The 16965-nt window shown below is 40.0% G+C and overlaps 1 protein-coding gene across 2 annotated transcripts in view; it reads right to left on the bottom strand.

Moving 5' to 3' along the window:
• The window catches only part of LOC306843905 (ephrin type-A receptor 7-like), an 83470-nt gene extending 66785 nt beyond the window's left edge, over nucleotides 1–16685 (bottom strand). Inside the window, exons 1-3 of one of the 2 annotated variants that reach the window (XM_079375612.1) lie at nucleotides 16488–16685; nucleotides 15047–15111; nucleotides 13034–13703 (exon numbers count right to left, since the gene is read on the bottom strand). In XM_079375612.1, coding sequence (XP_079231738.1) covers nucleotides 13034–13703; nucleotides 15047–15111; nucleotides 16488–16581 — 829 coding nt within the window. In that variant the 5' untranslated portion in view covers nucleotides 16582–16685. The remainder of the gene's footprint in view (nucleotides 1–13033; nucleotides 13704–15046; nucleotides 15112–16487) is intronic. The other variant, XM_079375613.1, reaches the window with a different exon arrangement.
• Between the last annotated feature and the right edge of the window lie 280 nt (nucleotides 16686–16965).

Genomic DNA, 16965 nt, shown 5'->3' on the forward strand with positions numbered 1-16965 from the left:
AGGGAAGGGAAGGGAAGGGAAGGGAAGGGAAGGGAAGGGAAGGGAAGGGAAGGGAAGGGAAGGGAAGGGAAGGGAATGAAATGAGAAAAGGACAAATGGAAAAAGGTAAAAGGTAAAAGGAAAAGGACAAATGGGAAAAGGGAAAAGGAAAAAGAAAAGGGAAAAAAGTACAGGAAAATGGAAAAAGGCAGGTAGAGGAACATGAAACGCAAGCAAAAGGAACAAGAAATGTAACAGGAAAGGCCAGGTAGGGAAGATAAACAAGAGTAGGAACAAAAAGTAAGTAAAGAACAAAACGGAAAAGAAAACGGGACAGGGAAAGTAAGGTGAGGAACGGGAAAATGAGAAGGAACAGTAGAGATAAGGCAAGGAATGGAAACAGGAAAAGGAAATGAAAAAGGGAAGGAATGAAAAGAAAAATAATAAAAAACGAGAAGCAGGACAGTAAAGAGAAGGGAACAGGAAAGGGAAAGGGAAAGGGAAGGAATGAAAAGATGATGAAAAAAAGAAACAGGACAGGAAAGACAGAAACCATTTTCCTGGTAAACTGGTGTGTCTGTTAGTTTTAGTTTTCAGCTCTGAGCTGATCTGTATGGGGAAAAGATTCTGTCTGAGCCCGAGAGCTCAAGACCTGGCTGTGGGCAGGCAGCGGCTCTCTCGTGAACACACTAAGATTAGCGCCATCGCAAATCACCAAAACAGGAGGACTCTCGACTGCCGACTCGACTGGCTTTTTACGTCTCCGAAGTGGAGGCAGTTTATTTTTACATCCGTGTGTTCAGGATTTGTTTATCGCGGCGTCTGAGAAGCCCAAGTATCCCCGAGTTGTTTATACAAGCAACCAACCAGAAAATTAGGCCTCAAATCAAATGTAGCGCTGACACGGGGGCCCGTCTGAGAACCTGTCTCCACTCCACCTCTCTGGTTTTACTATGAGTGACATGCACAAACACGGCCATTTCTGGGGCCCAAATTCCTGCCCTCCCAACACAGATGCATAAATACTGGCGCTGAACTAGTCAAAAAACACGCTACCATTGTCATAACGCACTAACCCGCCACCGCAGAGATAAATGATAGCTTTGTTTTCCCCTTCCTGACAGCTTTATTTCTGTGGGAGAAAAAGATGAGGCTTGCCCAATTATGCCTCCTTCTGCCATGCTGCATAATGTCTGCTAGCATGTAATCATGACTGAATTAGCGCTACATGACCCCGTGTGCCAGTGGCTCTTGAGAGCATGCTAACCAATCTATGAAACTGACATTGAGACGATATCCTCCACTTAACTGCCCATTTTGGCTCTGAATTGAAAACATGTTCTGCCAACATAACCGATTGGCTGCTAAATTGTGAAACGGAAAGGAAAAACACTAGCTTAGATGGGTTTAAAAAGTTTGCTGAAGGACTTGGTGAGGACAAGCTCTGCCACTAGCATGAAGGCAAGCTAATGGGATGTGCTTGTTGACATGGGCACGCAGAGCAGGCAACAGCAACCTCATTTACTGCACAAAGAAATTAGTCAGCCCCTTAGAAATACAGGTTGAGGTTAAACAGAACAGAGAAAGAGATTAAAACAGCCTGACATTCCTCCCAGAGTCTTTAGCAAGCGGCGAGTGCCAGCGTCGCTAATTTACCTTTCAGTGGTCAAGCCCTCTGGTTCAGCTAAAGGGCAAAAAAACAGTTCTCTCAGCAGTTCTTACATGGCACTGATAATGCAGGAAGACTTTGCCTCTATAATATCCCAATCTCTGATATGTATTCCGCACAAGAAAGTCACACAAAAAGCATGTGTAGACATTTGTAACGAGACTTCTGAAGGGTTTAGATACTGATTTCCTCAAAATCAGCTTTAACACTATTTTTGGCCTTTGCAGCAATAAATCCCTCCTCATTTTTAAAGACTTAGTCGAGAGATGTAATAGCCACCCAGAGGTAAAATTCAAGACAATGTCCAGCTGAACTGCACAGACTGCTGACTTGTCTAAAATTAGCGTATTGACTATGAAATTCTCTAACAGTCCTCCCTCTAGGGAGGGTGAGGAAATGTCCTAATCACAGGCTTTCCTAAAGCAAGTGCTGTTTTTTCTCTTGGTCTTGTCAGTTGTTTTCTCTTGTTGGCTTTCTTTTGATGAATTTCCTATAAACTTCTGGACTGCCCTTTTTAGACCTTAGTATATTATTTTCTGATCTAAGGCTATGTTCAGAATGCAACAGTAGTTTGCTACTAACAGAATACTGCATAGTACACACACTGTTCTGAAAAACAAGTGTGCTTAATTGTATTGAATAGGCACTTGTAATATATATTTTTTGGTGTAAATAGTATTAAAAGTATATACATATACATACACTATATTGCCAAAAGTATTGGGTCACCCCCTTCTAATGAACATGTTTGACTACTTTAGTCATTTCTATGAGTACAAATCTTAATGTTAAAGCATATAATGATATTCTACGGAATTGTGTGCTTCTAATTTTATAGCAACAGTTTGGACGGGACCCTTTTCTATTCTACGGTTCAAAAAGATATGATTGATTCAGTCAGTGTGGAAGAACTTGCAGACCTTGAGCCAAAAACTCATCACCAAACACCAATGACTTGTATAGACACTATAAGGACAAAAGTGTTGGGACACCCCCTTCTTTAGAACAGAAACAGGCACTAACAAAACTGTGGCAACAAAGATGGAAACATAATTCATGTATTTAAAAATTGTATTTCCATCTCTGTTGCAACAGTTTTGGACGTGTCTAAAAATGACAGCACCTTTATTTCCAAGTCATTGGTGTTTGGTGAGTTTTTGGCTCAAGGTCTGCATTTAAAGTCACACCAGAGGTGTTCAGCTGGGATCAGGACTTGGCTTTCTGCAGACCAGTCAAGTTCTTCCACACTGACTGAATCAATCATGTCTTTTTGAACCGTGCCTTATACACAGAGGCACTGTCATGTTAGAATAGAAAAGGGTCCTGTCCAAACTGTTGCTATAAAATTAGAAGCACACAATTCCGTAGAATATCATTATATGCATAAACATTAAGATTTGTACTCATAGAAATGACTAAAGTAGTCAAACGTGTTCATTAGAAAGGGGTGACCCAATACTTTTGGCAATATAGTGTGTGTGTATGTGTATATATATATTTTTTTTTACTGCCACATAATTGTACCTCAAAAGAATACACTTTCATGACAATGATTCTTAACACACAAGTACACGTTTAAAAAGTGCACTTTGTAATAGTCAGCTGTTTTTTCATTTAAGTTTTACTTTATAGTAAACTTTAAATAATCAGCTATATTTTAATAATGTTTGGTCATGCTTTAAGTCAACATGCAGTTAATGTCACATTTAGATAGCAAGTATTATTTAAGGTTGTGAGTTTGAGCCCCCGGCCGGCAGGAATTGTAGGTGGGGGGAGGGAATGTCCAGCGCTCTCTCCACCCTCAATACCACGACTGAGGTGCCCTTGAGCAAGGCACCGAACCCCCAACTGCTCCCCGGGCGCTGCAGCATGGCTGCCCACTGCTCCGTGTGTGTGTGTGTGTGTGTGTATATTTGTGTGTGTGTATATTTGTTCACTACTCACTGCTGTGTGTGTGGGTTAAACGCAGAGCACCAATTTCGAGTATGGGTCACCATACTTGACAATAAGTCACGACTAAAGAAGTACTTTTATTTTTCAGAGGGGCTGCCTTTTTGAAGGACTTGTTAATAGTAAGTGAAATAGTTAGAATATTATTTAACTATAAATGTTTCAAGTATTATGCCACCTTATTGTCACATGACCTCGTATACAATATATTATCATATATGAGTGACGTCCTGCTAACATCTTGGAAATAAATAGGTAAATGTCTAAACATTTGACATTCAAATCAAATAATGAGTTTTAAAAAACAACTAATTAAATTCCATCACACTGGTAACGGAAGGTCAAGTCAAGCTCATTGCATTGTGGGATGCAGTATCTCACGCAGCGTGCGCTGTTGTATACTGCACATTTTGGCAAATGTAGTAGGTCATCTGCATATTTCATATAGAACTTGCTCAAACTGTGCACAGCACACAAACAACATTTCTGCAGTATATATTAAGCAGCATGCTAGTATGTGATCACATTACTTGAAAATGCTTAGAACTATAGTTTATCTGATGACATCCGGGCATCTATGTGAGTTATTGAAATGATCTTACATTAATTATAGTGAAACGTTTCTCTGCCTCATGCTGTAAAAAAGTAAACAAACAAGATAAGCATTATATTTTTTACTTTTGAATAGTGCACTTTCTGGCTATGAAAAGAAGTAGTTATCAAAAGATTCTATTATTTCCACCCCTGATGAAAGCACTCTGAGAGAAACTAAAACCTTTCCAACTCACAGAAAGCCCGTTTCCATGCTGTCAGCCCTTGTGTGGCAAGTATTTTAATCTTTCCCCCTAAGAGGGCTAGAAATCTACCCAACTCCAGGAAACAGGCCGAGGGTATAAAGGAAAGGGGAAGAATCAAAAGGCAGCAAGAAAGCAACACACCAGGATGGGGTCCGGTTTTGGCCCTGTAGCCTTTGCATTTCTCCTACAACTGCTAGACTGAGACGGGGAGCCGTAACGGTTACAGAAAAAAGACGAAAAGTTGGATTGGAGGGTTGTGAAAATGTCAGATTAAAATGTTAAAAGATGGATCTTGTTCGGCGCTATTCGCACAGTGCCCCACGCATTACTGGGAGCGAACAGGTTGGATTAGGGGTGTGTTCCTTTACATGCAGACAAGAATCTCATTCATGGCAGCTACCTGTGTAGAGGAGAGATAAGTAGCTTTCCGTCAGAAACAAAGAGAAGATTAGCATTCTCTTACACTGTGCTGAAGGACACACCAGGATGCCCTCTGAAGCCCTCAGAGAGGAACAAGAAAGACTTGTGAAGAAAGAATAGATCAAAGCCTGTCAGAGTCCTCTCCTAAATATAGTTAAAATGTTAACATCATGAATCGAGCCAAAAAACATCTGTTCGCTTAAAAAAAAAAAGTCACATCAGTGCCATAAATGCTCATTTTAACAATAGATTACCTGTTTTTTTGGAAAATTAGGTCCATGAATGAAAATAAAACATTTTAAAAAAGTAGTTAAAACAAACACTGAGGAAAAAGCTCTGGCACATACCTTCAGGAAAAGCAGCTGTTAAAATAATTTGCATGCCGCTAAGCTAAATACATTTTACATATGTAATGGCATCTTTTGTGCACAACACAATGGCACAAAAATGCTTCTCTTTTACATGTATATTTTAAACAGAATAGGGCAGGAACGTTATATCTCTGCAATTACTGCTGAATGCATTATGCTTTGACAGTCACATTTGTGTTGGCTGGAGGTGGACATCGTCGCTGCCAAGAAGAGATCTTTCAACTTGCTCCTCATTTCTCATGTGAGGCAGACTGCAAATAAATGTGATTACGCTCGAAATACGGCCCGGATGGACATAAAATTGTGGCAAAATACTGAAAGAAGGGATCTGTAAAATGTTATTGCTGTTAAACAGACCAAAAAAGGGAGAGATCCATTTCAGTTAAATACAACACCTCAACTCATCCCAATAGCATCTGCCCAGATGGCTTTCCTGGCACATGATATGTTCTGTGATAGCGGAAAAGACGGAAACATGAAATGTCACTTTTACAGTGAAAAGAAGCGCTTTTAGAACAAAGCGGCCTTTTAGAAAAAAATGTAAAATGCCTCAGGTGAAATGCTTCCTGCCAAGTGTAAATGCTGGTCACTTGTTTGCGGCTGATTGAAAAATAGAAAATGGAAGCATTATCCTGAGGCAACCGCATTCCCCCTTCCACGTCATTCGGCCTGATTTACTGCATCGATTAGCAAATCAAAAACAAAGAAATTTTAACACTAAACAAACTACGCAACAAATCATTAGCTACGTTTACATGCACCTAGATAAGCTTTGGCTCTACAATTCTGAAAATGTGAATCAGATTGCAAAGAAATTCTGAAATTGGATTGGATTTGTTCATTTTGACAAAAATTAGTGCATGCAAACATATCAATTTATAGCATAACTCCCCCTTAAAATTTTCATTTAATCTTTTTATTTCAACAATGATTTTGTGTGTGTTTCTGAAGTGCTGAAGTGAAGCACAGCTGTCACTGTGGTAAACAACCCCAAAATTTGGTCTTTTTTTGAAAGATGAAAAGCAAAAGATCTTCTTAAGAGCACTATGACCATAGCTAATCGGATCTAAATCAAACCTCCACCATCAGCAAGTTATCCCTCACACACTCCGAGACACACAGTCTGGATGACTTTGCAGCTTTGACAGAGGTGACTAAGTGAACGCACAGTGGCGAACCGGCAGACGTCCCTCATTATGAGGCCAAACACAGCCGTGACCTGTCCGAACCTGCACGGACACACACCCATTTGAACAAACGCACATCCACGCACACCCAAAGCCAACCATGCTCTATCCCTATAGAGACTAAATGATACAGCACTCAATCAAGTCCTAGCATCACCGCTAGTGATCCATGAAAAACTATCATGCGGCTCACATTTCTATCTTCCAATAATCATCTCCTCAGACAAATGATCGTTTCATGTAGTCTTGATTACTGTGCCGCTCGTAGCTGTCCCCACAAAAGTAGAAGAACAGCATTACTTTCTAATTGTATTGATTCTTTTTTGGCACAATGTGTTCACTTCGAGTTACATTCAGTAATAACTTGGCTAAGAGACAGTGCTCTGTGTGTGTGACATTTCTTCTCCTTAATCTCATTTTATGAGCAGGAGAGAATTTAGTCTGCTTCTCATTAACAAACAGCATCCCGGCCCCAGCAGAGCACCGTGAATGTGGAACGATTTCGAATGTGAATTTGGAAAGCTTCAATAGGCATGCTATTTGTTTAAACATTGATCTCGGAGGATTCGATCGTAAAAGTACACTGTGACTTCCGAAAAACATAAAATTAGTGATGCCTTTTATGCAAACACGGTTTATGTTTATTTTAAAACTTCTTATTAATTTGATCCTTTTCCATGAGTGCTTCTATTAATTAAACTGCAATTATATCCCGAAATAAATTATTATACAAGTACAAATAAAAATAAACATTTCAGTTATAACAAAAATGTTAAAATAATAATATATATATATATATATATATATATATACATATAGTTTAAAATTTTACGTTTACATTAAAATGTTTTTTTTTTCATTTATTTATCAAGTAATATATAACATAAAACATTTCTTCTAAGTACTGTATACAAAGTTTTGACTATTAAATTGTACTCACCCAACACCCTTAACATTCTGTCATTTTTAGTCCTATTTATATTATCACAAAACATCCAATAACATATAGATATATATATATATATATATATATATATATTTATCTTTTATGTTTTAACTAATTATATATTTTAACTTTTAGTCTTATGTATATAATGACAAAACATCAATTAGCAAAATAACCAGCCATTATCTGTTTTAAGATACTGCACACAAACTCCGCTTTGCTTTTGCATGGGAAAGTGCAAAACATGAGCTTCCTCAATCCAACAGCGTTGAACACGTAATTCCTGTCATGTTTAATGGAAAACTTCAGTTCAACACAATAAAGCTGAAGTGACTCAGCAGAGAATTTTTTATTTTTTTATTTTTTTTTGACTCAGCAGGGAAATGTGGCATTACATCAAACGCACATATTTTGACAGCGAGAACAAAAACGCTGAAGCAATGCGAAATAAATAGTCAATGTGAATAGCCAGGAATCCTTGTCATTTCGCTGGTAACGCTGTGATTTCCGTGGTGTCACCAGGGTCGCTCACGGGCTGGGCATGGGGTCAGTGAATATTAACTTCATTTACACATGGTTGCAAACAGAGAAGCTTGCACAATGCAGGCCTGCCTGCTCTGCTTAGTAACGTGAGCAGCCGAGCTGACAGGTCACTGCCAGGCTGGAAGATGGATGAGCTGAGCAGTTGACCCTTGGCTTGCCTGAGGAGCCAGCTCTATGGTTTCTTTCCCCTCTGAACAAAGACCTCCTACCAGCAACCGACCTGCTCGCAACTCCAGCAGCACTAACAGGTCCCGACATCTCCATCAACCCTTGCACACACACACACACACACAAGCAGATTTTGATAGGCTTAGTCTTTTTAGCTCAACACACCCAACCAAACGCATCTTTTATGCACGCATACACGCACTATGGGTGGCTTACCCCCTTTAGCTGCCTAAACGCTGGCACACACACTTCTCTTTTCAAATTGCTCTCTGCTCATCCGTACTAATGGATGCAATTGGACAAGCGGACACTGTGTTAAAAGCAACAAAGCAGCCGTGTGCGTGTGTGTGTGTGTGTGTGTGTATGTGTGTGTGTGTGTGTGTGTGTTCGGAGCAGCTTTGGCCCGAGGCGACCGGGTGAAAGTGATATGTGACCAGGTTATAGGCCTTAACACTCAGTGAGCATCAGGGAGGGTCTGTTGTCAGAGTGACTCTCCTCTGGGAGAACGGCCTGAGCAGGAGACTCAGCAGCTCAATCTCTCCCTAAGAGCAAAATCAATAACTTATTACATAACTGCACACTTTTCTCCTTTACAGAGAGAGCGGGAGAGAGAGACAAGGAAGGAAGTCTTAGGAGGCTTGTTCTAGTATGAAAATGTCCTTTTTTACTGTGCTAATATCACAACCAGTACTCCAGAAAATGACAAGGGAGCCACTGGCTCCTATAATGGATCATTTTGTAGCCAAATAGCTTTGTTGACAAATGATAGAATCGCTCGAAATAGATGGTTGTTCAGAAGTGCTGTTGTCCATGCTCATGTTTAATCACAGTTATCTGCTGTGGTCTAGATCCAAGAACAGCTGCAAAAGGCTGTGTATTCGACTCACTTGATTCAATTCAACCTTGCATTTTCTATGCTAGACAATAACCAATAAACCAATAATATAACATTTTACAACAAAACTTTTTTAATAAGTTCAGTATCTTTATTAACTATTATTAATTAGTTTAAATATTAAACTATTATTAATCAGATCAAATCAAAGAATGACTCACAGTTCTGTCAGTGAATTCATGCAATAGTCAAAACCACTAATTTGCCTGTAAGTTCAAGACTATTTCATGCATTGCTTGGATTGATTCAAAAGAATCATTTGTTACAGAATCAGAATTCACTGCACAGTGTTCTTTTTTCATGCTTTTTTTTTTTTAAGTGGTGAGAATGCCACCTCGGAGAATAAATTATTTTATTTTATTTTATTTTTTATTTATTTTTTGTGCTTTGGCAAATATTTTTTCTCCACAGTCAAAAGCCTTGTAATTGTTTTTATAAGAATCTAGTGAGAATCTAGTGCTTTAATTATAAATTACAGTTTGTTAATCATTCGTCATTTTAAATAAGAACTTTTTTTGATCCAATGAAACAACAGGAAATGTGATTGCGAACATGAAGCCTCTACAACACATCAATAACTGGACTGCTGCCAACTGACAGGCCTGACTGACAACACAACACAATGACAGCTCCGCTCGTTTTCAAAGCCACCTTCCATCTGCCAAAACTGAGGGGGAAAAACAAACAGTGCTCCGAGAGCACGCCGCTCTTCTCCAAGACCCTGGCTGGGCGAGAAGGCCATTATCCATCAGCGGATGATTCTAACCCTGACAGCTTCAGACCCAACAGGCTTCCCCGAGGAACTCACCTCCGTTTGAATAATTAAGCCCACTTACAGTTCTCTAACGGATGACCGTTTGTAGCCTTTACTTTCACACCTTATCAATCACTTGTGTGTCAGGGCTTTAAACAATCTGCCCGCCTCCAACTCCTGGTGGCATCATTTGAAATGCAAAGCACGGCCTTCGCTGAGCCTGGGTCTTGCTCTTGCATCCCTCCACCCCAGCTACTTCTGCAGCTTGTCTCCACATCTAGTGCCCTCCTTCTGTGTTCTGGCAATCCATCAGGCTTTGACTAACTTCTGTCCAACTATTTGACATCTGGGAGATGGATGGTGTCAGCGCCTGCCGTTGCCAGTACCTCCTCCTGTTAGCATGATAGCCAATGCTAGCTTGTTTTTTTCCCCTTAGAATAATAAACAGAGGCTTGCCTTGTAAATAACGCAAACTGGAAGAGCAGGTCAACTATCGGTTAATATTAGGCATTTCTTTAGACAAGATACAGTTATTAACGTGACGTGATGTGACTGAGCAACATACATTCCAACGATTGTTCGCAAAAGCTTAACGAAAACAAAGAGATCAATGTCTGTCTACAAGGACTCTTTTTCTGCTTCCAAAGGACTTAGTGTCTCCATTTTCTCTGAGTAGCCACTGTTGAACAGAGCTTCGCAATGAATAGACGCTATTTTTGCTTGAGCTCTACGCAAATAAACTCTGGCATGCTGCTGAACACTTCAAATTGCTTTTTTTCCATCACTCATAAGACTGACTCTTGTAACTGTGAGGAGCAGATATCTGGAAAAGCAGGAAGGGGTGAAGCCACGAGTGCCACGAAATGAGTTGAAGAGAGCAAGGGAGAGAGAAAGAAAAAGTTATGGGATAGTTCATCCAAAATGTGGGCGAGTAAATGATGACCAAAATTTTATGTTGTTCCAAACCTGTATGACTTTCTTTTTTTCATTTGACCCATTGACTTTCATAGTATATTTTTTAAAATAGCTTATTTTGTGTTCTACAGAGGAAAGAAAATAACTGATGACAAAATGTTTATTTATTTATTGGTTAAACTATCCCTTTAAGAGCTGAGAGAGAGTTTTAGAAGTTTGACATTTTAAAAGTTGGTGGCATCCCAAACACATGGCACTCGTGGCTCAAGACTCGTCACAACATTCAAAAGCATCCGCTCAGCTTGTGTTTATGCAGGAAATCAATCAAAATACTCTGCCAACGGATGCAAGAGTGTATTGTGCAAATACCCACCTAAAGGAAGAGGAAGAGAGAAAAGGGAGGAAAAAATTAAAGACACACAATCCTCCATCAGGCATCTGATGAATGACACGGTCAAAACACACATTTTCACGGCCCTCCTTAGGTTACCCCTCTCAATTTTTAATGCAAGACATTTTAGACTTTATCCCGTATGCATGAGCATCTGTTTGTGTGCGTATCTGTATATAAATAGTTCGTATTTTATAACGGAGCAGGGTAAGGTGGTGTAAAAACAGGAGCTTTTGAAGGCATCAGGGTCACAGTGCCTTGGCCGAGCCCCTGAGGGGAGGAAGAGAAAGAACAGCGAGACAGCGAGAGCTGAAACATGAGCTGTATACTCTTGGAAAGATCAGTCCTCCATATTAAAAAGACCCCTGTCACTCACAGGCCTTCAGCCTCAGATACCGTGCACAGCATTACTGTTTCTCTGGCAGAAGGGGAAAACACACCAGTATTTTTCAGTCTGGTTGGTGCTCGAGGGGAAACTCTGAACAGGCAATTTAATATCGGGAGGATCGCTAAGAGGAAGTGCTGATGCGGCAGTCTCATGCTCATTTTATTTAGATTAACTACAGTGGTAATATCACAGCCACTCATGCCAAGAGCGACGCACAACTCATAAAGTGACAATGGAAGGGGGCAGAAATCTAAATGGGTGACAGGGTTTGTTTGTTGCCGGCTCGGAGAGAAACACGCAACATTGTTTTTGAGGAATGTAAGATGGCTTTGCGAACAGCGATTAATTCTCTGGAAAAGCATTCGAGACTTTCTGAGAGTTCAACGTTGCATGCAAATTTCACTTTTATTTATTTCTTTATTTTTTGCTTTGAGTGAGTAAAAAATTCCTGAATGTTTAATACGTTAAAAAAGGGTGGAATTGTAAAAAAGACATAAAACGCATCCTTTTATAATGCTTAATGTGTGCCAAATAGCCCATATTACATGGAAGCACCATCAACTTTCTCCTTTGCTCCCTTTCTGGCTTTTGAAATGGCTTTCAGCTTTGCAACAACCTCTCAGCATGAAGCAGCCTTGCCCATTTTAGCTTTTAATAACATAATAGTGTTCTGAAGCACCCTTTACATGATAACTTAATGATGCAGATGTGTATATGCACCGCATAAAAGCTATCCAAACCTCCCGGAGATATCTGTTAAATCATTACTGGTCTGCACACTTGATAATCTATAGATGTGGAGGTGACCCAGATTGGCGAAAAAAAGAGTGGACGGCCACTTCAACCACACAAAACCAAGAGGTCCTCTCCCTCAGATCCTAATCATGTGTCTGCCAAAAAAACAACATTTAGCACCATTAGTGACAGCGACGGCACTGGGAGTGTTTTAGTATTAATTGCGGAGTATATCAGAGGCGACTGTAATTTCATTTCCGGTTCGGACACTTCCTAAATAACACCGGGGCTCCGCTGTTGGTTTTCTCTTTCTGTCAGGGTCACTTGAAAGGTCCAGAGAGGGACCGGGCAACGGGCTGAACCTCCTCCGGACGCGGTGTCGTTTGCGAGCGACTGGTTTGGCTCGGCGCCAAATGGAAAGAGAATAAGAGAGGAGAAGAAAGAGAGCGGGCTGTTTCTGAGAGCAAGGCTGGAGTGTTAGTTATCATTTAATTCCAGTGTCAACGTGCATAAGGCTATAAATTAAGAGCCCACAAATCAAATGACTAACAGGGATTCCAATTATCGTGCCAAGGATTTTTGCCCCCACATTTAATCCATCATTATTATCTCCGCCCAATAAGCATGTTTTTTTTATTAATCACTCGTCATCTGCTTTGTATTTTTCAGCATGGTTTGTTTTGTTATAACATTGCTTTGCTGTAATTCGGATGAATTACCTCGCGTTGGGATAATTCTATGCTTGGGCACTCAGTCAAACAATTGGAACAAAGATTGTCTAGGTAAATGGACACATAAGCGAGTCTTACACATAATAATAACTTATTAATTGCTTCATTGTCCTTCCTTCTGTCTCGCGTAAGGTTAATCAGCAGTGCTCTAATGCATGCCAACAGATGTGTGCAAATTAAAATAAAGTACTCACGTTCACACGCATCTCCCTTCTGGTGAAATCCAGGTTTGCATATACATTTCCCAATGGGTACCAGCCACTCTCCTTCAGCGCTGCAGTGCATTTTGGGAGAGTTGTCGGCCTCCTCCTCTGCGTCACTGACGCATGTGCCCTCCACTTCCACCAGCGACGAGAACTCATATCCCGTCACCGTATCTGGGAACGTGGCCAGGTTCTCAATAATCGACCAACACTTCTTGTAATACACTTTGACGGAGACCAAAGCGATGCAGGCACCTACATCCTGAAAGGCCAGGTAGAAGCCTCGGCGGGAGAGGGGCCCGATTATACGCACCTCCGTGTTTAGCTTCATCTTTCTTTCCCCCAGGTCACCCTGAGTGAAACTCTCGTCCGCGGCTATAGTGTCAATTTTCACATACTGACTCTCCCTTATATTCCTGCCCACCTCCACGTCGGTTTCCTGGTAGTACAAGTTGAACGTCTCCTTGCAAGAGCCAACCACCCCTGGAAGGCTGTTACAATCCCTCAAGGTAAACTTCAGCTCCACAAAAATCCTCTGGGCATCGCCCTTCTCAATCCAGTTAGTCCGTAGCCAATTGTTCTGATTTGGCTCCATGACCTGGCAGACCTGGTATGTGCGAATGGGTGTGTAGTTTTCATCCAAGCCGCTGATCTCTTCCCACTGAGAAAAGTAAAAAGCAGTTAATCATCATTATATCGTGTGCTGTACTAAAATGCTCAGAACTAACCGCAAGGGAGAATCTTACAGCGTGTTAAAACTGGCCTCTGTGTGAACTAATGCACATCTCCTTGCTATAAAATGAATTCATCTGCAGCCAGGAGCTTCATTTTTTTACATCTTTTGAATGAACTGAGAATTTGAAATGCCTGTCTTGTCAAGCGTTTAAACTTAAAAAAAACATTTTAGTGATCTGCAATTATATGCACAGTTCTGACAATTGTTGGTATCTGTCGATCAATACAAACACTTATAAACACATAAAAAAAAAGAATCTAATAAATGTATTGCAGAAATTAGGCTACCTCATTCCCAGTAGTAACAATGTACACTACCAGTCAGAATGTTTCCATTTCTAAACTCCATTATAAAAATGTTCATCTCAAAAAAAAAGTGTGCTAGTGTGTGATGACTGATAACTGCTTTTAATTCAGTAAAAAACATTAATTTATATGACTCAACCTGATTGCTTTAGGTTACACCGGCAAAAGTAATTTTCTGGGCTTCTTTTAAACAACTTTCACCTGGGCTTAAATTCCATTTATGCTGGACACATGTTGTTTGGGTTTCTGTTATTGTTTGTTTTAACAATCAAAAAAAGTTTTTAATTTGTACAAACACAATACCTTGACCTCAATTACTGCAAGTTTATAACTCATAAAAGTGAGCAGAACTGACAATTTAGTTAAATTAATAAAACCAAACGTTGTTACAAAGATGAAAATATTTTTAAAGTAAAATAAGATTCAATGCACTCAAATCACGACTAACAACATAAAAAAAAAATCTATGAAAAGTCTAAACTTTTTAATTGCTGCTACTTTTTTAGTTATGACTTTTCAAAATTATTTTGTGTTCTAAATAATTGTTAAAAACGCCTAAGACTTACAAAAACAACAAAACATCATAATTAAGAATGTAACAAGTTAATATACTAAGTTCAACAGAAAATCACTCAGTTGGCCTTAGTTGAAGGACTTTAAAACAAACGCGTCTGTATTTTACGCCTTCCTTAAACCTTTTATAAAACTAGTTTAGGATCGACAAACAACTTTTAGAAGAAACAAAGCCACCTTCGCATAAAGTAAAACCAAATTATCCATTGTTTAGCGTTTTAGAAGCATTGTGATGTGGTGCAAAGACTTACAAATGGGGGGGGGGGGCAACAACACATTATGCCACCACATAATTTTAGGTTGCACTCAAAATACTACAAGCAGTAAGCGCATTACATGAAAATCATACATGTTTGCTGTAAAGTAGAAGTTGTAAAGTTTCCAGCTTACCCCGCTTGGAGGAGACGATATCCATTCCAGCTCTGTCTGCTGCGCCTTTGAATCCAGCAGGATAACTGCCGACGACACATAAAGCGCACACTTACAATAATGCATCTTTAATTGTGATTAATGTTTGCCACACATCTCGCTCATATTCCAGTAGCATTTTACATCGCGAGCGAGCGCAGATACAAACCAAATGTGAGAGAGCGCGCGAGTTTGACCCATTTTCAGTAGACAGCACCTCTGAAACCTGTGCGACACCTGTTCGTGTGTCAATATAACCGACGGGCACGCTTTCGCCTTTGGTGTAGATCGAGAAATCGGTAAAGTTCCTTCGTTTGAACTGTGAGAATATTATGCGGATCCGCACGCGCGCGCAGCGCAAGAACGACTTCATCGCGTGCGAAATTAAACGCCGTTTTGTTATTTAAATGCATTTCGTTGAAGCGTTATCTGGTTTTCGTATGACTAAAAGGAGCTGGTTAAATATGAAAATTAATCTTTTGATTAAATACTGTAAATAAAAAACTCTCAAAAGGGTATTCGCTGAGATCAGAACCTTAATTTAAAAAATAAATAACATCAATTTGATAAATAAATTCGTCATTGAGTATGTTCAGTAATCAATAAACCTGTAAGTGAACTACAGCAAACCATAGATACAAGCCATAAGATCAACTGGATCTATTTATACCTTATAGCTACAGAATGTAATGATTATTTAATTTCATATTTCAGCAAGGAGGCACACAAGATACCTTCGGCTTAGACTAGCCTATATGTAGCTAATATAGTCGATGTTGATTTGTGATATACATATTTGCAGTGCAGACATGTATGGTGGAAACACACTGCTCTTTATGCCTAAATCTGTAGGCTACCCGATAATACAGAAGCACTTCTATTGCTTAATTATTGCAGGAGGTTTCTATCCCGGACAAATCCTTTACTGCTACTACCTGAAACTGATCCCATGAGTATTATAAAATAATAAGCGTGATACATGTTGCAGTCAAGTTGCAGAATTGACTGTTTACTTACTGCCCGGTTGGTTAACAAAGACACATCAAGCAGATCTTTTTCAACTTTGGTGTTGCTGTTGTCTCTTTGCAGTAAATGGAAAGCACGTAGTGTTTTCCGATAAAATGAGAACGTGATAATGAGGAGATACAGGGCTGTGGGGTTTAAGCTTAACCAGATAATATTGTCTGTGATGTTTAGTTGCGATATGCAGTTGTAAATCGTCTTCGTGTCTGATTAGCGAAAGTCTGCGCGTCAAGGAAATATATACTCATGATATGACACACAGTCAGGCGTATATCGGTGTCTTATGTGTGATAATATAAAAGGCTGTCTGTTTGTCTATACTGTATCTGCTCTAACTACTGATTTGCTCGTTCTCGCGCTCGCGCTGTCAGGATGCAATGAAGGAAACTTTAGCACTCACCCTCTCTTGTGTTCTGTGCTATTCCAGTGTTCACATAAAAACATAAATGAAGGCAAAATATAGTCCACAAACACGAAACTGAGGTGCAAACCATGGTGCAGTTGAAAGTTGGATAAACAGTGTGCGCTTTTTCCAACGCGGCGTTCCCTTCCCATTGACGACGCTCCGGCAACCAGCTCTGGGTGAATAAAACAGCCGTCTCTCACTCAAATAGCATCGGCAGCTGAGAGGCGGGGCTTAGAGCATGCGGCGTGTCACTCATCTTGACTGACAGAGAGCACACCCACATTTAGCGAGCGAAAGGCTGTCGATGGGAAAACGCGGACGAATCATCTTGAAGCGAAGGCGGATCTTCAATATTAGTCTAAAACCGACAACGGATTCAGAAACTTTAAGATTAAATACTTCGTTGGACAATGTAGAAAATCGTTTTATATAAAGAAAAATAGATAAAATTCGAATGTCCGGCTCGAATTAC

This window comes from Barbus barbus (genome assembly GCF_936440315.1).
Source record: "Barbus barbus genome assembly, chromosome: 24".
Taxonomy (NCBI): Eukaryota; Metazoa; Chordata; class Actinopteri; order Cypriniformes; family Cyprinidae; genus Barbus; species Barbus barbus.